Source organism: Ixodes scapularis, unplaced genomic scaffold (genome assembly GCF_016920785.2).
Source record: "Ixodes scapularis isolate PalLabHiFi unplaced genomic scaffold, ASM1692078v2 PGA_scaffold48__2_contigs__length_671460, whole genome shotgun sequence".
Taxonomy (NCBI): Eukaryota; Metazoa; Arthropoda; class Arachnida; order Ixodida; family Ixodidae; genus Ixodes; species Ixodes scapularis.
Window position 1 is genome coordinate 601,546 of NW_024609877.1, and position 23,354 is coordinate 624,899.

The 23,354-nt window shown below is 51.4% G+C and overlaps 1 protein-coding gene across 5 annotated transcripts in view; it reads left to right on the forward strand.

Annotated features, from left to right (window-relative positions):
• Positions 1 to 23,354, forward strand: part of LOC8041250 (ecdysone-induced protein 74EF) — a 354,809-nt gene that overhangs the window by 328,745 nt on the left and 2,710 nt on the right. For 4 of the 5 annotated variants that reach the window (XM_042293160.1, XM_042293162.1, XM_042293161.1 and 1 more), the window contains exons 6-9: positions 1,458 to 1,637; positions 2,759 to 2,926; positions 3,978 to 4,097; positions 22,228 to 22,572. In XM_042293160.1, the coding sequence (XP_042149094.1) occupies positions 1,458 to 1,637; positions 2,759 to 2,926; positions 3,978 to 4,097; positions 22,228 to 22,572 (813 nt within the window). The remainder of the gene's footprint in view (positions 1 to 1,457; positions 1,638 to 2,758; positions 2,927 to 3,977; positions 4,098 to 22,227; positions 22,573 to 23,354) is intronic. The other variant, XM_042293164.1, reaches the window with a different exon arrangement.

Genomic DNA, 23,354 nt, shown 5'->3' on the forward strand with positions numbered 1-23,354 from the left:
GTCAGAGAATAAAGGAGTTAAGGCATATGGTACTTTGTATCAAAGCAGCCAAGGGATTTCCTCAGTGAGGGATTTCCTCAGTCCTCGGCTGGCACGCCCCAGCGGAGGACTGAGAATTAATTTCGACCACCTGGGGATCTTTTGACGTACGCAACCGAAATCCCGGTGTTATTGCACCAGCGTGTCGCAATTCCTTTTGACAACGAGGAATGCGCCTGGCTTTGCGAGCCAACATTTATTTAACCCTAGGATTTTACGTTTTCTTGCTTTTTGATCGGTTGAATCATTCGAGTCAACGGCGAACTGGGGAGAGGAATTTTGATTGTTTAAACACAGTCGGGGAAAAAAAAACGGTTAAACTTGTGTCTGGTAAATAAGTCAGTGTTGCCCCCTAGAAGCGTAGAACAATCGTTCGGAAAGTTTTGGTGTTTGCTGTCGAAGTCGTTTTATCGCTGTTTTGATGGCGGTTTCCGAACACCGTTCTCGTTTTAACGAGCGGTAAAATAAACAACACGCGCCAAACCAACAAAAATAAGAACGCGTTTATCACAACCCGGAACAGGTGACACGATTAAACGAAACTTTTACCGAGAATCGGGTGTTTGCGTTGTCTGCCGCGTTACCCTTTGCCGAGATAGGGCACACAAACACTCCGGTTTGTATTCCGTAGCCTTGGCCATGAATATCGCCTGTTGTTTTACGCCGCTGCGCCACGGCGTTAGCACAAACATGGACGTCGGCGCTATCCACCCCCATTCCCCCTCTAAGACGTGGTAGTGACAGAGAAGAGACATTTGCAACCTAAGTTAGTTTCGACAATCAATCGTGCTAGTAGTTTTTGAACGACATTACATTACATTTGTAAGAGGGAAACAGAACGGGTGATAGGACGGTCGCACTGCACGTGCGCATTGGCAAAGCACAGCGTAAGCAGCGGCTTCTTTTGCTCATGCACTTTGACTACGGTAGTACACATATCGATAGCAGACGGCCCCTCGCGTTGATGCTTATGCTTGCTGCTTATACCTGTAGTCGGTGACCGGTTTAGGGCCGACGACTAGAATCGAGATTCTGTGAGGCAGAAAATCATCCTCACCATGGGCGAGGAGGAGACAGACAACGGTGGACAGTTTGTAAGGGGGAGTGGGGGAAAAGTGGAAAGCGCAAATTGGTCGTCTGTCTTGGAGAGGTCCAGGGAAAGCTCCTCCCACCTCTTCCCATTTTAGCAGAGCGAGCAGAGCGAACGCTGGAGAGGTGGTCGCCTCCCCTCCAGCGTTCGCTCTGCTAAAGTGGAAAGAGGTGGGAGGCTTTGCTATCAACCTGTCACAAACTAAGTATTATAGACCAGTGCTCGTGCAGTAACGGTGTGAATGCGAAGTTTGGCCTCCACATAAGCTGTTCTTACTGTTCCGTACAAGCATGGGAGACTCAAGCCGCCCTGTTCTGTTCTTCCCCAGTGGACACGAGTCCCCAGGACGTTCGTCCGAGCCTGCTGTCGCGGTGCGAGCGGACGCTGCAGCGCTGCAGCCCCAACCGGGACTCCAAGACGCTGCTGCAGAACATCCTGCAGCACCAGCACCCGACCTACTCGGCGCTGTCGAGCCTCTGCAACCCGGCCGTCACGTGCAGCAGCTCAGGTAAGCGGCCCGGGATGCCCGCGGCTGCGGACTTCGGGGAAGCAAGGCCGCTCTGGGACTGGTCCTCTTGTCACCACTGTGAGCAGTGCTTCCCCTCTCTCGTGACTCGTTCGATGGACGACTGAACCCTTTTGAATCGGACGGCGGTCTGCGCCATCTAGCCAGTGTTTGGAGCGTGAGCAACTAAACCCGGAAAACAAGGCGCCGTCCTTGTCTTCTAGTTGGTATTGGAGCAAACGCGAACCAACGGTAACAGTTTAGCTGACTCTAAGCAAAAACGAATTTGGGTCCGCTAGTGAGCTAGCATTGTATTAACGACTTGTTGCCCTTCTCCCCCCACTCCCTCACATGGACTACAGCCTAACCTACGGATCATGACGTCCAATCACGGGCCAGTTTGAAACCACGTGGTTTCTAACTGGCCCTCGCTTAGACGTCATGGTCCGTAGGTTACCGTTAGGCTGTAGTACAGTGGGGCTGTAGGGGGAGCCCAGTAAGGGGCACAGGTCGACCCGAGCGCTGCGCCAGCGTTTGGCTGAAACACGTCTTCTCGCTGATTGGACACCGAGTCGCAGCCGAACTTTGACGACGCAGCTCTCGGCTCCACTTTGTGCCCATCATATGGCAGGAGACGGTCGACGTACCACGGCCTTGTCACCCGGAACGCGTCTCCGACTGGTGTGTTTATCTCCTAAAAAAAAGTGGTTCCTCGACTTCCGCCTGACGACGTCGTAGAGGTGTCGGCGGCCGCGACCCTGGCGGTGTCCCAACAGCCGTGCTGGATACGGCAGGCGCCTGTTCTGCTGCTGCAACTCGCTGTCCAGCTTGGCAGCCCACGAAAGCTTCGGCAGCCAGGAGTTTGGCCGCGGCAGCGACACTCGCGTGCTCTCCTTTATTCCGGGACTTTTACTTCCGAACCCAGGATCGCTACCTCCGACAGCACGGCAGCCCGACTTTTATGACGTCATTTGTTGCCACAGCGCTTTGGATGTATGGGACGCTAAACGCACCGGTCGGCAGACGCGTTCCAGGCGGGGTGGGTCTAACCGGCCTGCGGAGGACTTACTGCGTGCCGGAGCTCCAACCGTGTCTCCTGTTGTGCTCTCTCCTCCGCCATGCAGACGAGGTGGCTTTGTACGTGAGGAACTGGCGGTCTGAGGGTGGTGTGCCCCTTCGGTGCGCAGGTTCGCTTCCCCCGAGCCCCGCCGACAGCGGCGTCTCCGACGTCGACAGCAGCAGCGGCACCCTCAGCAACGACGAGTCCAAGGCGCGGTTACAAAGCACGCCGGGTGAGTACCCACTTTGGTTTCCCTCCTAGTTTGCCTCGTGAAAATGTACAGCTTGGCCACGAATCCGGTGAAGCTTTCCGAGGGACCGGATAAGTCGGCTCGGTAAATTAATCGCGCTACGATCTACCGCAGAGGCGGCCGAACGTGGTGGAAGCATCGCATCGAAATTTCCAAAAACAAACTTGTCTCAATAAAAAAAACGCCGTTATTGATTTTTTTTTTTTTTTTTTTTTTGTAAGATTGTTTTTTTGAGACTTTGATGCGATGCTTCCACCACCTTCGGGCACCTCTCCGTACAATCTGTAACAAATGGATGGATAAATAAATGCGGCTGGCCCGTGTGAATTGGGCGACTGCTTGCGCCACCTATCAAGTCTGGTAAAGATGGTCTAAGTACCGCCTGGCGGTGATAAAATGAACTAGTTCGAATTGGATGGGTGCGGCTGATCTCCCACTTAATCGGGCGGCAACTTGCGCCACCTAGCAAGTGTGGCAGACATCCCGCTTGTTGGCACCGCCTGGCAGCTGCAAAGGGGGCTACTTCTCTGCCTGACAGATCATCTCGATGCCTTATCCCAGTTTTTTTTTTCATCAGTCAACACTGGCGACCTCCATATTTCGGGCAATCTTTCCTGCGCCTCGATAAATCGGCGCAGCTGCCACTGGAGGGCGTGCACTTTTGAATGGGGTCTTTTCATGTTTGGAGCATTGATCACTGTATTCACCTTTGGGGGGAGGGTGGGGGGGGGGGGGGGGGGGGGAATCAGTGCAAGTAGTGATGTGCATTGCTCGATACTGTTATCATGTACGAACGGCATCGGCACGTTTTTGCATGTCTTATCGAAAGGCTTTTGGTGGACATAAAATTTTACCGCTTACTTTAGTGGCCCAAAGATGCATTTTTCACCCCTATACTAATTTTTACGACACCTCTTTAATTCCAAGAAGAAGAAGAAAAAAAGTGTATTGCTTGTTTGCCCTACCAGTGTCGCGTAGTGTACGAGCTGCTCTTTGCTCGTGGACTGATTGGTGCATGTGTGTGTGTGCGCAGTACCACCTCCCCTGACCCCCGAATCTCCAAGCCCGAGTGGACTGGGCTACATCCCCCCTTACTGCCAGACTGGAGTGGCGCCCCATGCACCGCAACACTACACCAACAGGCCGCCCACATGTAAGTTGCGAGCATTCTTATGCGGTTTCGTGTAGCTTTGCGCGCGCTTTCTTTCCTAAGGGCTCGAAGCCACCGGTTCACCATTGGTATCCAATGGCGCGACGTCTCGCTAAACTTAGTTTATCCGTAACCTGGTGGGGTTGAGAAGTGAGAGCGTTTGGATAAGCGGGACATTGCAACAACTTTCTCTTATGGGAGAAAAGTGTGACGGAAAGGTGTAACACGCTACGTTTAGTACTCATACGTCCCTCTAAGTTTAGCAGGAACCCTGATTGTTACGCTAAATTTAGAGTAACACTCGAACTTTGAAGATCTCGTAAATAAATAACCCGCAGTTCGGAACAGGCTGCACATCATAAAAAAAAGGGTAATTTTTGTTTTTTTGATTAGCAGGATTGTTACTAAAGAACACATGGAGTATTTCCGCTCAAAACAATTGAACGAGCGACAAAAACAAAAGTATGTCGCTATTGTTAGACATTATCCAGCTCTAGCTTGTTCATTTGGTGCAAAAACATCACAGAGAAAGCATGAAAAAAAAAAGAAAAGCGCCTAATGGTTTGTTGTTTGTCGTCACGCGGCTAGGAGCTCCGAACGGGGCACGTGACCTACTTCCAAATAAGGACGCCTGAAACTCCAGCCGCGAAATTCCGCCGTTCGTCTGCTACTTTGGACCCATTTTCGTCGTCTGCTAACGCGCCGCCGGTCGGTACTCCGTTTCGGTTTCTTGGTCGTCTGCTCCCTCGCCCGGCTCCGCTTCCGTTGCTCGTTTGCGTCGTCTGCTAACGGCACTTTCGGAATCCAGGCAAACAATAACGGAAATATAAAGAAAAAAAGGAAGGACGGTAAGCGAAAATGGCGGCGGGAGTGTCAAACGGGCGACAAGAAAAATGCGGGAGCCGAGGTGGGTCGTCGAGGAAGGTTACGGGTGAGACGCCATTTTAAGACACTCACCCCCTCCATCGCCGTTCTTATATTTGTTCCAGGGGTCATCGTTTTCTGGCGTTTTTTGGCACTTGGCTCGCGCGTGTCGACTAGCCCGGAGAAGCTCTCTATTTCGGTGGCCTTTTCGTCGCACTTGGCTACCAGAATTCCGCCGATAAATAGCCTTATTTTTCCGATATGTGCAGGACTGGCTGCAATCAACGTGAGAACGTAGCCTAATCTCCACGATATTCTATTTGTACATAAAGAGTCATGACGAAAGGCCCACACAATATATAATACAGTAATTATTTTAATTATTTGCGATTTATTTTTACGTTGGAATCCTTAGAATATTGAATATGCTTTGTTTCACGCTAAAAGGAGGTGGGTGTAATCAAACGGCTTCAGAAACGCACATTTCTTTCTTATTCTTGCACAGGATTGGTTCAGTGAGGATACAACATCATTTTGGTGCGCTTTTGACGGTTTGATTCTCCCATCGGCTCCCACTTTCGACTGCATCGTGTGGTAGGTTTCCCTTGCGTTTTATAGTCAATTCGAATAATCAGCTTCTCCTGAGATATCACTTATCCGTCCGCAGTTCGGTGACTCGGCATTTTTTTGCTCGTGTGATAAGCACTGTAAACTCGGTTGCTTCGCAAAAAAATCAAAACGAAAGGGTCATTGAACCTAATTTTTACGTAATTCGAGCCAAATTGCATAGAAAATAGCTCCATCTATATCTCGATGTCTCCATCCTGCCAGTAACGTAAACATATGGGTGATGTTATGGGCGGCAATTTCTAGATTCCCACCTTCTCCGCTAGGCTAATTTTCTTCGTCGGCCGATGCGTGTCGCTGCGGTCGCTCCCAGCGTCGACGACGGAAACGCCGTTACGGGCGTCGGACGTTCGTGACCGTATTTTAGCCGAGAGCTGCGTGATTTAAAGAACCTCGTCTGACAACCCCGAGTCAGCGCCACTTCCGTTTCTGTTCCCCGGGTGCGCTGTCGCTACCGGCACTCTGAGGGCGGCTTTCGTTGACTTCCGCATCCGGTACGAGGGCAATCATGCCTGAAACGGGGGCAGCCAGCGGAACACGCTGGAATCCGGTTAGTGGCGCGCTAAAAGTGCGCCGGTAACCGAAATTGCGCCCGTGTCTTCAGGCTTAATCTTGGTTACCGAGACAATAAAAAGGAAAAAAGAATAAGGGCTTTAGCCGATGTGGATCCTTTTTAAGCGGCTCGGTGGAGGGAACAGATTTCTGGTTTGTAACTGAACACTGGTTGTCGCTGCTTTAAAGTGGATTACGGAACTACGCACCTGGCAGCAGGAGGAGAAAGCTCGAATAACGGGCTGGAAGCGACCTCTGTGCATGAGTGCGGCGTTATTTTCAGCCCGGCCCTGCGTTTTCTGTCACGTAGATATTCTGCTAAATGTATCTTTTTTTTACGCATAGTGCTCTCGCCCCCCGTAATAGGCGATCACTTTTCATAGATAGCGTGTAGATTTTGATTTCGCAAACAGCAGAAAGCATTGAGTCTAGTTGCGCAGAGGTCGGGCAGGGCTAGCCGATAGATGCCACCAGCGTCGCACTAGAGCACAGTCAAACGCAAAAGTGTGCGAACCAGGCCTTAACAGTGAAGAGTTGAGTAGATCGTTTCGATACCCCCGATAACGATGCATGCGCAAAGGCGGTGACGGAGTATCGGTTACGATGCCTCCGAAATGTAACGAACCAGCGCGTCGTCGCTTCCAGATGAGATGCGTCTTCTTTCTTTTCTGTTTGCTGCGGAGTGACCCTGGTACGGGCCCAAGTGGGTCACACGCCGCGGCGGCGTGAAGCCCGGAGACTCGCCATCATCCGCTGAGCCTCGACGTTTCCCCGTCCAAAAGTTCCACCCCCGATATTTGGGACGGTGACGCGCGTCGGTACTGACGCGTCAGCACTTCCGCTTTGCAGTTCCCAGTGGGCCTCGTTGTCTGCGTTTACTTGGATGCGATCGTAACGAATCGAACCAATCATAGGCGGCAAATCTCGATCGAGATTTGCCGCCTATGATTGGGTAAAATTAATTGAAAAAAACACCTAAAGTACAGAAGAGTTAGTGAATTTCATACTATTTCATGGCCCAGTCTCGGTTTAAGTTGCAACATGGTAAATGTGGCAACTTAACCCGAGACTCGAGTGTGGAATAGAAAGTTAAACGTAGAAGAGACAGAAACAGGGAAGAAGAGACGTCTCAAGGCTCAGCTGAAAGATTTATTTAGTCCCACTTCCTTATATACACGGAGCCAGAAAAGCCACCAAGCACACAACTTGCCTTTTGCTAGGACACATCACGCAAAAAGGAGCAACCGGAACAGGACAAAAGGATACCCCCTCAACTAACAAAAATGACGACAGCCAGACGAACCTTCCCAACTTGGGCGAACCCTCCACTTTTACAAACAAAAAAATGTTTAGGCAACATAGGTCGCATCCGTGTACTCTGTTTAGCTGGATCGTTTTCACAATCTGTGTATTTCGTTTCACCGTTTGCTGGTTAACCGGAAATTGTTGAGCTAGCTGGAAACTGGTAAGCCGGCCTGAAAGCGTTAGGCTTAGCACGAAAACGTTCTAAGCTCACTTGGAGAAAGTTAATGCTGCTTGAAAGCCTTAGCTTACAGGACGGCGCTAATCCCAGTGGAAAGCTAATTGGAATACGTTCAGCTGATTGGAAAGCTTTGGCTAGCTGGAAACAGTTATGCCAGCAACAACAACAACAACAACAACAAAAAAAAAACGAACTGAAAAAAAAAAAAAAGAGAACTACCTGGGAGATATTAAGCGGACTGAAAGGCGAACTGGAGAACGTTAGGCAAGCTGGGAAACGGAAAGCTTTAGATTACTGAAACTGCCGCCGAGTCTATCGCTGAGCAGACGACTGGGAGAAAATGCGTAGCAGCGGCTCAAAGTCGCAGTCTTTTGTAAGAAACTACAGCCAGCATGAATCCGTTCGTGGCAGTTTGTTCCTTGCAATAAGCAAAAGCGGACATCCGCGCAGGACTGTTCAAACACGACAGCGAAAGACGGGGCCGGCAGCAGTCGTAACCGGTAACGTTCCCATTCGGTCCCGTAACACCGAACGCGATGACGGGGAGGACGGCCAGGCAAGGCGGAAAAGCGTCGTTACGAGGCCCATCGCCATATTTTCCGGCCGAGATTCGGAGGGGACCGACTAACCTACTGACCAACCTACCAAAAAAGGGAGGAGGCGAACGCCGAAACTGCTTCGCCGGGCGACCGCTTGGGGCGCCACCGACCGCCGCCACCACCGCCGCCGCCGCGAGCAAAAGAAACAAAACGAAAAAAGCGAGAACTTTTTCCTTCGGCGCTGTCAGTTTACCGCATCGGCTTCCTCGTCTGCTAAGGGCTACCTCCTCTCCCTCTTATTCTTCCCGCCGCCCGATTTCAAGGTCACTCGACCTGTCGCCCCCCCCCCCCCCCCCCCGGGTCTTTTTTTTTTTTTTTTTTGTGTGATTTAAAGGGAAAGGAGGGGGGGGGGGTTGGGTCCCATAAGCGAAAAGGAAGCGGAACATCCAGTTTCGCTAGTATTTTACTTATGCACTATTTTATTTTCTCCCTATTATTAGTATTCCTATTCGCTGTTACGTGCTGGTCTATTTACCTAAAAAGCGAAGAGGGAGGGGGGGGGGGGGGGTTGTTAGACATACTTTTTACCGGAACAACTTGCCATGACTTCTTCGTGCGAATTAGTTTTCCTTCTCTTGTTTGCTTTTTAGCGTGACATTGAGGAGGGGAGTTTTGACTGGGGCTTTGCCCGTTTTTATTCCTCGGTTTTGAGTTCCGGTTTCTATTTTCGTATTACGTACGTTTGGGGCGGGCGGGGGGTATCGGGTGTCAGTGTTCGACTTGCGTCGACTGTTACGTGAGCCTAGAGAGTGAAAACGGCTTTTCTTTATTCTCCGTTTTTTTTTTTTTGCTGTCTGGTTTTAGGGAGTAGGTTTTTGTGCTTCGGGGTTACAAGGTCGACTTTCCTTTATCCTGGCTCTTCTTTTTTCTCTCTCTCTCTTTAAATTCCTTTATTTGCGTCTTCTTTTCACACTTGAGAAGCTCTCGTAGAACACAATTTCCTTTCCGAAGAGAAACTGCGGCAGAATTCGTCGTACGATTCGGCTCTTGGCTGCGTCGCTGGTTTCCGTTTCGTCGGAAGTGATATAACGGAACTTCATTGTCATCCGGGGACATTTCCTTTTTCTTTCTTTCCTGGGCGGAGTATACGATTGCACGTTTGGCGGGCAAACGAGGAAAAATGCCTTTTAAGAATCGGACAGAAACGGAGCCGCGAAAGGCCTGTGTTAGGCGAACGCGAAGCGGAAGACTCCACGCTAACGAGCTCATTCTTCGCAACCGCGCGAGCCGTTGACGACACCTCGCGTGGCAACGTCGCGCAGGCGGATGTCCGTGGGGGCGAAGCGAGGGCTTGTTAGGCGGTAACGTACTCTTTTTTACCCAAGACCGACCGCAGCCCAACTCTACGAGCCGACAAAGCCGCCCCAAAAGTGCACCGTCATGACGCTCGCCCTCTGTCTGCGTGCGCCACCACCACGCACAGCGAATGTACCGCAATCCTAAACTTCCCTGTAACTTCCGCGTAAGTGGCGTAACCGGTGGTAGTAGGGTTCCGTGTTCTCAAAGTTCATCTTTCTTCGAATTCGTGTGTGTGTGTTTTCGGGTTTTGTTTTTGGCCAACAGATTCGGTGATTTTCGCTGTCGGGAGAAGAAGTCGGTGTTTACCGAGCCTTCTGTCGAAGAAACGGGACACGGGCGTGGGATTCCCTAACCTGCAGAGAACATGCTCTTGACCGAAATGCTCGCAAAACTTACTGGTACACATAAAAAGAAGGAAACGACACGAAGGGGTCTGGTTTTCGAAGTAGCTGCCTGGCGGACAGGTCGGTGTACCTGTGTTCGCGCTAAACACAAAATAAAATTAAAGTAATTTTTTTTTTTTTTTTTCCTTTTGCGAAGTTTAGATGTTTTTTTTAGTAAAGGAAAGCTCCCATTCGGGCGTTTTCGTCGATTTTGATCAAATCGGATCGGGGGTTACTTTTCCGGATTTATCGGTATTTACCGAAAACACGGAACCCAAATGACGGCAAACCCACCAAGACGACGGGCGCTGCGACGATGCACTTTTGTTGGCTCTACTTACAGAACAAATAAGCTTGTTTGCTCTCTGAAAGGTGTCAACTTCCAACTTACTCTCTTTCTTTACTCCGTTTATATATATATATATTTTTTTTTCTCGTTAGTCCAGACAGCGGCGCCTGTAGGCTACTAGGCTCGCGCTACCAGACGCGGAAGAAAGATACTACAAGGATGGCCGCCATCTTGTCCCCGAGTATATATTACGCGAGGCAAGATCATCTGCGTCGACTCGCGTGATACGGGAACGCGCTGGGTTCGTTTAGTGTTTTCCTGGTTGCCGCCGAAGCGAACCCCCTCCTCGCCGTCTCGATAAAAGAGGAGAGACACACGGTTGCCATGGAAAGACGCCGCGCTTCAAAGTCCGGTCCTTGTCTTTGTCTCCGATAGCCAGCCTTTTTGGGACGCTCTGGTTGCGCCCGGCGTCAGCTTTGCGCCCGGGAAATTCTCCGTATTCTGGAAAAGAGAAAAAGCGGTTTATTACGAAGATGTCAACGCCATAGGCTCCTATATAGCTATGCCATTGCGTCCTGTACAGGTTGTGACTAGGGCTCCGTGTCAAATTCGAAAAACACTCACCGGTAACTTTTCCGTCAATTCGGATTTATCCGAAAAACGCGAAATTTCAATCACAACACTTCTTCTTTTTAAGATTAAAGGGATTTTTGATTGTTTTCAGATATTGCGCGTCTCATCCGGAGCATATCATTACGAAACTAGAAAGAAAGGACAGCCTCCTGCAGGATAAACCATACAGCTAAATAGGGCTCCCGGTATTCTTAAATGGAGTCCAACACCCTCAAATAACATAACCCGATCCCCGAAATGGCGCTCCGCGCGGCCAAGCGACACAAACATGGCGCCGCGGCGCGCGCGCGCGTTCCATTGGCGGGATGGGGGTGACGTCACCGGGTCCGCGGGCCAATGGAGCAGCGGCGCGCAGGTGAAGGCGAGCGGGCGTGGCTTGGCGCACTTGGCCTGACCTTGGCGCGGGTCCGGAGTCGTTGAACCGGCGGCTCTCCCCCTCTCCCCGATCGTTCGAGCGGCGCGTTTCCTTTTTCGACGCGCCGCTGCCCTCTCCCTCCTCCGCGCTCGCCGCTCGCGCTGTTTTCTTTTTTCTCCGCTAGAGGAGCGTCTCTTTAAAAGCGCGCGGAATTGGGAGGGTGGGGAGGAGGCAGGAACTAGTGAAAGTGCTCGTGGGGTCCGCATTGTTGTCTCCGCTAAGGGTAGTGGTGGTGGTTCGGGGACAATGATGTCCCCTGGGACGTTTCCAGCCAGGCACACTGGCGTCGAGGTTTGTGGGGCAGTGCGGCACCCCGGTATTCCCAGATGTTTCTTTTATCCGGTACGTTTGTAGTTTTGCTCGCTTCCGAGGGATCGCCAACATCCGGATCTAGTCCGGCCTCCACCGCGTGACGTCACGATCAACCGAACGGATTATCTCCCGAGTTGACCGCTTCCGACTTTCCCGGCCTAGATGGAGCAGAAGGGTAGCGACGGGCTGTAGACAGTATAAGAACGGCGAGGGATCTCTCAAGTGCACGCGTTTCGAACGGCCGATCTCCAGCACGCTTAAGCGCTGTCGAGAGTCGGCAGCTGGCGTCGAAGGCGGCATAACTGACGTTCTCATCCCTGCCGTTCTTATTCTGTCTGTCACTATAGTAGTTCGGAGTGGCGGCGCTTGTTGTTGCGCGCTACGCGACAGTGTTAGCCCGTACACGACTTCTGCGCTGTTTCGCATTTCACTTAGGTCGGATATTGAGTAGTTACCACTTAGGATATTTCCCCAACTGAGTTCTTTCCAACACCATGGGCAGTTTCGACGACAGTCCTTCAGTACTCTGAGAAACCCGGCGGTGCCAAGTTGTTCGCGCTTGTCTCGGGGTGTACGTCAACTGAACCCTTTGAAGGAGGGCTTTCGTCGGTTGTTAAAGGTGACTAAATAAAACAAGGCGGAAGAGCGAGCAGATACGCGTAACAGTTAATACCGACGAGCAGCGAAAGTGAAACCCAACGCCCCCTGGGAGCGCGGGCCGACAGGAAGTAGCGTGCTGTGCAGTCTTTTTCTCGCTGTCGGCGTCGGCTCTTCCAGACCATTGGATACTTCCGGGATGGACGCTGCTCGCCTTTTCTCGCGTTTGAGTTACGCTCCTTCCAAACGGTGTCTCGCCTACGTGGTGCTGCCCGAGAAAGACAGACGTGTCGTAAACATCTCTCTCTCATCGCGGCCGCTCACGAGAGGAGCCGGGCAGCGACGCCGGATATAGTAGCCTTTCTCCGCGTAACATCACGCTCGCCACAGTCACACCTGTACCGACGGGGCGACGCCACACCAGCTAGAAGAGAAGGCCTGCACCTGATGTCATCCTTGGTGGGTCCCCGATACGAATCTGGCTTCCGGTCGTATCTCGATACAGATAGCGGAAGTACGCTGCCCTACACAGTTCTTCGCCGGTGCAGAGAAGCTGCAGGCAAGTCGAACGAAGAAGCTACTGTCGATCACGAAACCAACTTTTGCTCCTGTATGTAGCAACTTCGGAACGTTTGAACCGACACACAATGGAAGCGTTTCAAGCCGTCTATAAATACGCAACAGGAAGAGCAATTGCGCCACTACGCCCTCGGTGCAATGACGTCCATCCGTCTACAAAAGAATAAGTGTCGTAATTTTTTTGTTTCTTTCTCGTTTAGTTTAGTTTTGCTTTGCTTTGGGCGTTGATTACTCAAGTTGACTGCGTACAAGGAGGCCCCGCTGTTTCGATTTCTCGCCCCACCTTCAACATCGTACCTGAACACAGTTGGAAGCGAATCTTGCGTAACGAGAGACATTTTTATCGTCGTTTATGTTTTTGCTTGTTTGGGTGGCGGCGTCGTGGTTGCTTAATCCAGCACAGGTAGTCGCAGCAAACCGCTATAGCATGTTGCAGATTAAGAAGGTAGGGCGAGGGAACGGAAGGTGGGAGAGGAGGAAGCGGACGCCACGCTGGCGAGGGGTTACCTCCTTCCCTCGCCAGCGTTGTGTGCTTCCTCCTCTCCCACCTTCCTTTTCCTCGCCCTACCTTCTTGAGCTGTCACCGACTATAGCATTGTGACTTCTCTTATTTAAAACATCTGGGCATTTTATTTATTTTTTGGTTAGGCTGCTAAAACATCATAAAGAGGACAGTCTGCGAACTGTTTTCTCTTTGTATGACGTCGCTGTCACACAAAAACTGTTTAGCAACCATGTCCGCAGCGGACATATGCAGGAAATAACGATGCTTCGAAATTCTTGAGGCTTGCCCGTAGCTAATTGTGTCATATATGTCTGCAGCGACAACGCGTCCTCTGTCTGATGTATGCACGAACAGTTAACCTTCATTGGAAAAAAGACGATGAACGTCGAGGAAACACTTAATTTATTCGCCGTGTATAAAAGCGACGTGATCTCTTTTTTTTTTTTTTTTTAGATTCCGTAGAGAGACATTCGTCGTGCGAATGAAACGAGAAGTCGACGCAGCAAATAAACGAGAGCTAAAAAAAAAAAAAATCGCGGTTGTTTTTGCAGGATGTGACGCCAGTGCCGCAACTCGATCAAAGATGGCGACCGCTCGCCGCGTTGAGGAAGTGAATAGCAGACGTAGCATGAGACGTCCGCGATTCGGCGAGGCTCACCACGGGAGTTGGGAATGAAGAGGGGAGGAGGGGAGCCAGAGAAGTTTCCAAGGTTAGCGGGTCAGTGGCACCTTCTTCGGAAAGGAGAATAGAACGAAAAAGGGGAGGGGGGCCATAAGAAAAAATAGAAAGAGACGAGCGAGGAAGTAAAGAAGCAAAATGGCGCTCGTTTCCCGAAGCAGACGACGGAGCGCACAAGCGTAGCGAGCCACGACAGTAGCAGAAGTTGTCGAGGGGAGGAATCGAGAAAGGAGGAAAGGGCGCGACGGAAGGGAAAGGAAATGCTCCCCCTCCCTCCTCCTCCGTTCTTGCCGTTCGAGAAGTGAACAGAAAAGTAAAAAGGCGAATTAGAAAGAAACGGAGGTAAAGGAGATCTCGGTTTTCTCCGCGGAGGGTCATGGTTGGCTATCTTTATTTCCTCCCATTTCCTTTTTTTTTTTTTTTTCCTTCTCTCTATCTTAGCACTGTCTCTTTTGGTTTCATCTTGGGGCTTCGATCGGGCGCAACTCCTGCAACTTCCTCTACGCTAAGCGCGCTGCTCGTTGCTATGACAGTTGGAAGAAAAAAAGAATGATGGGGGGGGTACCGGTGATATCTGGGGGGGACTCCCAGCTCTTCCAGGCCTTCCTCCCTGTCCCGCTGTGTGACTGAATTTATTTGTCCTTCTTTTTACTTTATTTCTGGAAGGAGGGCAACTCATTCTGGCGTTCCCCCTTACGTAACCGTCGCTTTCTCCGGTTTATTTCTAAATCTCTTTAGCGCGTACGCCCTGCGCCCGGAGTCCGCACTCCTCTTTAAACCGAAAAAAAAAAATATCTTTGGTGCATTGATAATTTTCAGCGGGTTATGGTTCTTACATTAGATGAATGAAGCACACTCTAGAAATAGGCTGCGCCTAGTTAGTGTCCTCATGTCCCGGGAAAGGAAGTGGTGTGGAGGTTTTCTGCGTCGGTCACTCGCGCGGTTGTCACGTCACGCCGCTAGATGGCGCTGCTGTCGGCATGGCGCAAGCGCAACGCGAATCTGGTGTCTGCGGGCGCGCAGCGCCGACTGCAAACACGGACTTGTTCGTAAATTGCGATTCGGCGTGTTCCCGAAGCTAGGGCTCGCTTTTCGAGGTGGAACCGACGAGGACGGACCGGAAACCAGTGCGAGGCGAACGGGAACCACCACTGGCTCGGTTGAAAACAAAAACGGCCGGGCCAAAGGGCGACCGGAAAGCACATCCGTCCTCCTCTCCTTGTTTTTGGTGTATTTTCATCTCCGAGGAGACCACTTTAGGGAAGGAGGCGGCCTCCTATGATGCGCATTCCTGACGTCGGCTGGCTGCGGTGGAGAGGAAGCGCCTTTGTGTTTACTTACGAAGGCACGGATACAACGAACTTTCGCCGCGCGTTCGAAGATTAGGTGGAAGGAAAAATGAAAGTGACGGTTATTAGGAGGCAACAACGTCGAGAATTACTTTCTTTTTTGTTTGTTTTTCGATTCCGTCGGGTCTGTTCGTGATTCGAGAGGAGAAAAAAAAAACACCTTGTACGGGTAGAGTAGTAACTGTGTCTTTTGCGCGCCTTTTGACAGTAACCATAAAGTTGGACGAGATAAATAAAATTGTGACGGCACCGCCAACGCCACTACTAGCCTATGGAGCCGAGCGCCAGAAGTGCACAGTCACGTCCGAACAAGGCCAGGAAGGGGGCCGAAATTTTAGTTGGACTTGCCGCATTTCCCGACAGGGGCGCTGTCGGTTTAGGGCTCCCGCGCAGGCGCGGACGCGCGGCCTTGAAAACGTGTGGGCGCGAATACGGACCTCTCGCGGCGTTTGCCCGAAATGCGAGCGAACCTTCGACACGCTCGTTCCATGGTGAGAAGGCCCTCCGTTCGGACACCTCCTCCTCTTCCACCGTGGTCTCGGTATTTGTCATTTTGTGCGTCCGCTAAAATCGGCTGAAGTGCATGACTTTCGCTGGTTGTGTGCGGCCTTTGGCTGCGCCTGTACCGAGCCGAGCTACGGAAGCACACTTGGCCCTGCGCCATTGCGCGCACGTCCGAGTGTCGTGACCGTCGCCGAGACTTTGTGGAGACGAGGGGAAGCGTTCGCGGAAGTGGCCGCGACGCGTGTTTGTTTGCGGCGCTTGCCCGGCCGCGTTGACATACCCGAGATTAGAGGACGCGCCGCACGTTTGTCGCTTCCATAGTGGGCGCGCTTGGCTCTCGCCCCCGGATAGCCTGGCCTTATCCGCACGCAACTCTCTCTCCGCGCCCCTGTTGTTGGAACGAGCTTCCGGATGACGGAATTGCTCGAGTGTCGTCATTTTCTGATGAGTCACCGTCTGCCGCCCCCCGCATCGACGATGATATTGTGACTGTTCCCTTCGATCGGGCTAGGGTGCCCTAGATCGGGCTATTTCGAGTAGAGTTCGGAACTCGGAAATACGCCAGCGCCATCTGGCGCCCAATGAGTGCATCCGCGGAACCGGGGAGTCCCTGTTTAGAACGTGCAGCGAGATCTCGCCTAACTTGGCGGCTAGATCGTGAAATCAAAATCATGAATCAAGAACACATTTCTGAGGAATTGGGATACCGTCGGGACGATTGTCGATGATTAAAGTAGAATTAAGACTCAATTGAACGCACTCTCACTTGTAAGCGCGCTGTAAACCTGCGTTAGCAAGCGACAAAAAAAAAAAAAAAAGCTATTGCCCTTGTGGGCCAATTGCGAAGGTGGGAGCTGTGTCACGCGCAAGCAACTAGCATCGTGACGTCATCGCAGTGAGATCGAGCGAAGACTGATTGTATACGAGTGCTGCGTCAGTGTTCGGCTGGTCCTCGTGTCCAATGAACGCGTCGGAGAGCGCTCGGCTTCGGTCCCGATCGCTGGGATGGACCGTGATGGCGCGGAGCTGTGTGAGGCTGTTCGCGGGGGCTTCGATTATTCTCAGGCGGCCCCCGCAGGCAGGTTAAACGAGGAACATCCAAGAAAAGAAAGAGGCGCTGTCTGCCCCAGACCCGGCGTTACGTCTACGAGGAAGCCAGTTTCGGCGTTTTCCTGTCGGGTGATACAAGCATCGAAACACGATAATGAAGAGGGAAGCAGATGCGGTTTGCGGGTTGGATAAGAGGGGGTCACGGCGCGTGGAAAGCTCTTCGAAACAGTAGTTCATGACCCCGATATTACTAGAGGAGACCTGTTTTGTCAAAGTGGGATAAGCGGGCTTTTCTTTTTTCCTTCTTTAGTACGGCAACGGTTGCCGGCGATGAGGAAATGAAACCGTGTTGTAGTTTTTTTTTTTTTTTTTTTTTGTTTTTGACGCCGTGGTCGTGACCTCGTTCGATATAGCCGAGCCCCTGCGGGCAAGTGTGGCGGGCATTTTCTCGGAACTCCAGCGAGGTGACGGAGCGGCTAAAAACAAGTGGACGCGAGCTTGGGGCGACGAAACGGTTTAGTTAGGCCTCACGCGCGCCAACTTGTTAGGGCCGCCTCCGTTCCTTGCGCGGATGCGAAAGATAGCGCTGAACTCAGCCAGCTAGCTGCCGATCGCCCGGAGGTGTTCGCGGAAGAAAATCCGTACATTCGGAGGAAAAAATACAACAACAACAAAACACGGAGTTTGATTGGCGCGCAGTTTGGTCCGAAATCCGGCTGTAGAACACGAAGCCACTCCAGCATTCCAGTAAGAAACGGTACCAAAGCTTCCGGGGAAGTTTATTTCGGGTAACAGGATTGTGACTGTAGTTGATCATGGACACCGGTACAAAGCGGGAAGAATGGGCTGTACAGACTTGAAAATCAGCCGTCAAATGGTTGGGGTCGTAGATGAGACCTTCAGCCCGCGCAGTACGCCTGGATACGCCTGGTGCTAGTCTGGATGGAGGCCTTCAACGTGCATGTAGTAGTAATTACACGAACACGCACGGGTACATTTGCTCATCCAGATGGAAACGGGGCAGGGACGCGGATATTGTATACGTGAACTATGTTGGACACTGTTAGCGCGAACACGACTTCGGTGCTTGGTCGTATTTTACTTAGAAAGTGTACTGGGGGACATCGAAATCTAACTCTTAGGTTATTACCCCAAATTGAGCACTTTCCACCGCTATAGCAGCTTTAATGACAGATCCTTGAATACAAAAAAAAAAAAAAAACAATCTAAACATTAACAAATGTTGCGGCGTCGAACAGACGACGAAATCACTGCGGTATAAAGCCAGTTTGTGGAAGAGATTGCAGAGGCTCAAAGCGTAAACAACGCTTGTTTTCGTTGTTTGTGTCTATTTCTCCCACCGAGTCGTCCACCCGATCCCTGCATCGCTCCGCGAAACCAAAACAGCGGCGTCGTTTGGTCGAGTGTACTCCTGGAAACACGATGCTCTGCGGCCCATCTGAAAATAATAAACGGCCAGAACGGAAATAAAGCAAAGCAAGTGGACACACAAACGAAGCAGAAGAAGCGCGCGCCGTGGGCGAGCGCGAGGAGATGGAGCGAGCGGTAGCAGCAGCAGCGAGCAAAGCAGGCAGAAACAGCGGCAGCAGACGACGGGCGTCTGCCATTGTGTCGAGCTCTTCCGGTGAACGGCGGCTGACGTCAGTGGCGCTCTTCCCCCTCTACACCTGCACTGCCGGAGTCAACACACCTTTCAAGGTTACGGCTGGGGTCCGCTCGCGGGACAGCCAGCGCCGCCCCTCGGACGCCGCCCCAACTGCTCTCCGCCGCGGCCGTCTGCTACGCTGGTCGTCGTCTGCTCGCGATATTGCGCGGCGGCGTCTGCTACTGTCGTCTGCTGCTGCGTCGCATCGCGGCCAACAAGGGGATGCGTCGCTTTAATTACGTTGGTGAACGGCGTACTGTATACACTGTTATATACAGTAAACGAGACGCTGTAAATGACACCCTATTGCCTTTTTTTACATTCAACACTTTGGGTTCGCTGTAAGCGACGCGTCGTTATATTGAAAAACGGCGATAAAAACTACCGTTCTTTTTTTTTTTTTTCTATTTATTTATTGTAACCGCTCTCTTGAACGTCTGAAGTCACGTGGGTATGCAAAATAAATAAATAAAGTGATCGTGTCAACCGGGCAGCTCGAGGAATCGGATGTTTGTGCCCTACATTGCGTACCGAACAATTAGTATCAAGGCAAGCGTTGATTGCCCCAATATGGGAATATATCACCTTGTTGATGATGTCTCGTGCCTGGCTTTCAATCTGCTATACCTTTCTTTTTTTTTTTTTTTTTTTTTTTTCCGGATGACAGCGTAGCCAGGTGACTGACGGTGATTCATTTCTTAGCGCGGACAGAAACTCTACACTCCAGCTGTTTCGTCGCCGTAATGGCACGAGTCTGCTCCGTGTCGCGAAATAAATAAAATTGCCTATTTCACCGCCAAAATACTTCCCACCCGATCCACGTAACGAAATCAAATGGCAAACGAAGAAAGCGGACGAGAAGTCGCGACGAGACAAAATCGTGAAAAGCAGGATTTGCTTTTTTTTTTCTTTTTCTGTACACTTTTTTTAGGGAGTGGAACGCAAGCGTCAAGTGACTGCCAACCATCTCCCCCCACTCACGCACACACATTATTTTTAATAATAATAGTAAGAATAGTCATTTTTATTTGCTCATACTCGAAGGGGTACATGTGGTGGTGTGCGGGGTTTGGGCAGATAGGTTTTTAGCCTAGTAGAGAAACACCTTCATCGTACCCATGGAGTCGCAGTGGGGACCGAGCAACTGTCGCACGCCAGCGGCTACCTCCTATGAGAATAATACCGATTCGCTGGGCTCTGTACGCATGCGCGGCAAGGAGAGAGCTACCGCACATGCTTAGCGAGCGCCTTCCACAGCCCAGTTCGTAGGGCGACGTATGCTATTTTCCCTCAAAATGTAGCGCTGGAGCTTTCCGCGTAAGTTTAGCCAGTTCTCGTTACTCTCATAACCTAAACCCCGAGACACGGAGACACAAAACAATAGAGGAGACGATAATCTTTTCTTAACAACTGTGCAGTCGATGCCCAGCCCATCTGCTTGAAAGCAAATGTCCTGTCATGCGCCCTTAAAATCGCGAAGAACACCTCATCTGATGACTCACGAGTCATAACTTGTGGGTTTTTCTTAAATTTTATTCGAAACGAAGACTCGTCTCACCAATACATGCACATACATAAAAAAAAAAAAAAAAAAAAGCAGCAGCGCAGCGTTTTGTGGTTGACTGCGCTCAGTGCCCGCGCTCAGGCAGCGGGCGACCGGACGGAGCGTGGGGGGTTTACTGGACCAAATGGCAACTTCCCTCTCCTCGGACATTACGGGAATTCCAGCGGACCGCTTCCAGCAATTCGGCGCGGCGGCACGTGCCCCCTCCGGCTTTTCAAGGTCTTGCCCTCTCGGAGAGGGAAGGCGCTCGGCAAGGGTACCTCGCTGTGTCTCGTTGGGCCCTGCGTCGCCTGGCAACCGGTCAGGGGCTTTGAACCCTGGCCCGCTCGATTCGGAACGGGGTTACTATGGCAACGGCGCCGGTTCCCCTCGCCCCCCTACCCCGTTCATTCCTAAGCCGACAGTGCTGTGGGGACCTAGCGTGCTGGTTGGACCGGTCCTTCAATCGCCACGTGATCACGCCCCTCCCTCCCATGCTCACGCGCAGAAAAAGCGGAGTCGGGTGATGAAAGGCAGGCGGCTGATTGGTCCGCGGCGAGCGCGTAGCTCCCACCGCGCTGGCAGGTTAGGGGCAAAGGCTCTTGAAACGCCACCCACCCGCTCTTGAAAAGCGCGCAGTGCGCGACGTCACAAGTAGAGGGCTTTTGCCGCCGTAGCGGGCGGCTCCCCTCTCCGTCCCTTAGCTTGTTTATTGCCATTATTATTCTTGGTATCGTTGTTGTTCACTGATATTTTTGGGTATTCTGTTTTGTTTTCGCCGTTTCATCCCACGCTCCTTCGCGTTCGGGGAAGAACCCGCTAGAGATGTTTAACCTTTTCCTTGTGTTCTGCGTTTCCACCTTGAAAACTTGCTCGGTACTTTTTTTTTTCTTTTACAGTATTTTTGGAGGAATTTGTTTTTACAAAGTGGTGGACGCCGCTGAACCCCAGCTTTTTGCGCTGTAGGCGTTATCTTCTATGGTGAAGACAACCTCTTCTCACTTTTCTACGGTGAGACAACCATAGGGGGACAACCTGTCCTCTCTCTTCTATGGTGAAAACAACCTGTTCTCTCTTCTATGGTGGAGACAGCAATAGAAGACAATCTCTTATCATTATTCTGTAATGAAGACAACCTCAAGGGAAGAGCAACATTCAACCGTTCCTCTGTGCTGCAGCTGAGTGCAGAGGGAACATTATTTTGTGACCTGGGTCAACTCGGTGAAATGTTGGACGAACTGGCTGGAAGAATGTACCCTCACTACATATCTTATTTGGGGCTTTAGACTAGTCAAGCATGAAGTTAGAGCAGAAAGTTTGCAGAGCACATCGGTTGGACTTCGGCGACAAAAGCACGGCGTCATCGTCACAAGACTCCAATTGCGCCGTGCTCCGTAAACTTTGGCTGAAACCTTGTTTGTGACGAGTGCAGGGCCTCTGGTCTGGAATTTGAACAATGAAAAACACCTTCAACCATACTTCATGAAGAGACAGACACTGCTCACAACTTCGAATTGATATCAGATTAGTAACATCCCAGGAAAGTTTCAAAGGCGACTTAGTGGCGTTCCGATGGCTTCTTCTCATGAAATCATCATTTTGGAAATACCGCTAAATTTAGTGAGAAATTGCATCAGTGTCTAGTTATAGAACAAATCAGGCTTTCCTAAAAAATTTTACCAAAATTCAGTCCAGATTTTTCAACTGAATTTAGCGGGAAAAATGTTTCCTACCAAACTTAGCACACAATTTGAATTGGTCTATAACTTTACACCAATTCAGGTTTTGCTGTTACATTTACCAAGGAAATATTTCCCACGAAATATAGCATGCTACACTTTGCGTTACAGTTTTGCATAACACTTGCATTGCACTTTTTGTGACCAATTTTAATGAAATCTGAGTGTGCCATGGTGAAAAAAAGGAGAAACATACCAGTGTGTGTAAGAATATCCTAACATTCCACGTAAAAAGAAGAAAAAGAAACACATTTGACTTGTCCCACGTAACAAAGGATTTGGAAAAGGCTGCGACACATTTCTCGAGATAGTCCCTAACTGGCTAAGGGTTCGTCCGGTTGCCTTCCCACTAACATGGAGCCTCGTATCGTTATTGTCTATCGCTATGGGAATAACCTACTAGATCTCCTTACTGAAACGAATGGAATCGAAACCCGTTTTAACTTTTTTGCCTGTCCTTCCCCAGATGCGGAGCTGCAGCACCTGTACCCCCCGCAAGCGCACTACCGGCCGGCGGGGCCGCTGGGCACAGGGCCACTGCTGCCCCACGGGGCAGCCTACCTGGAGCCCCCCGCCCTCAAGAGCCCCGTGGGGCACCTGGCCTACCCCGTGCCGGTGTCCGGCCACTCCCCGGCGGGGCTGCCCCTGGCCCTGACGCAGCGCCACCCGAGCGGCGGCGTGGCAGGGGCCGCTCTGCTCCACCCGTCTGGCATCCCCACGTCGGTGATCACGGCGGCAGCGCACGCAAACGGGGAGGACATGGGCTACTTCGTCGAGGACCTCTCCTTTCAGCCTCCCATCAAGAAGAAAGGTGCGTTGGCTCAAGCGGGCGCCGTTTCGGCTGGGGCGCCTGGAACGCCTCTCCGACTCGTGTGTGTGTAGAGTGTGTGCACCACACTCTAAGAGGTAGTCCCTCAATTTCCCACCCGACGCCGCCGTTGAAGTGTCAGGTTGCCGGCCGCGATTCCAGCGGCGTCCCGTTGGCGATGGCGGACGTGGCAGACGCCTGTTTCGCCACGTGTCGCTGTCCGACGGGCCGTGGAAGCTTCGGTAGCCAGAAGTCCGTGCTCCGCGACAACAGCGACGCTCGTGTTCTCTCGTACCCCTTACCTTGACTCCCAGCTCCGACTGCTAGGGTCTCAACATCCGACGATGCGACGCGCTGGCTTTTATGACGTCATTTGTTGCCACTTCGGGACCACTTTTGACATATGGGAGAGATGGGACACTAGACATGCCAGTTGCAGACTGGTTCCAGGCACCATGGCTTTGGCATAATGTGGTGAGTGGTGGTGAGCTGGGAAGATTGTCGGAGCGAGGCACGGGGCATCGTTCCACGTTGGTGCTCTCTGGCGAGGCTGTAGGTGCCGGTTCGGGCACTGGCGTTTGGGCAGATGCTGGTTCACGCACTTGCATCTGCTTACCGCTGGAGAGGCTTGAAATTGGTTGTTGGGCACTCGTTTGCAACCAAAACCAAGCGTGTAAATTAGCTTTTTAGACTGATTGCGTTACTACTGCCTAACACTGCTCACGACAGGATGGTTGCTATGGCTACCCAGGTTTGTGCAACACGTTGTTAGCAGTTGTAACGCA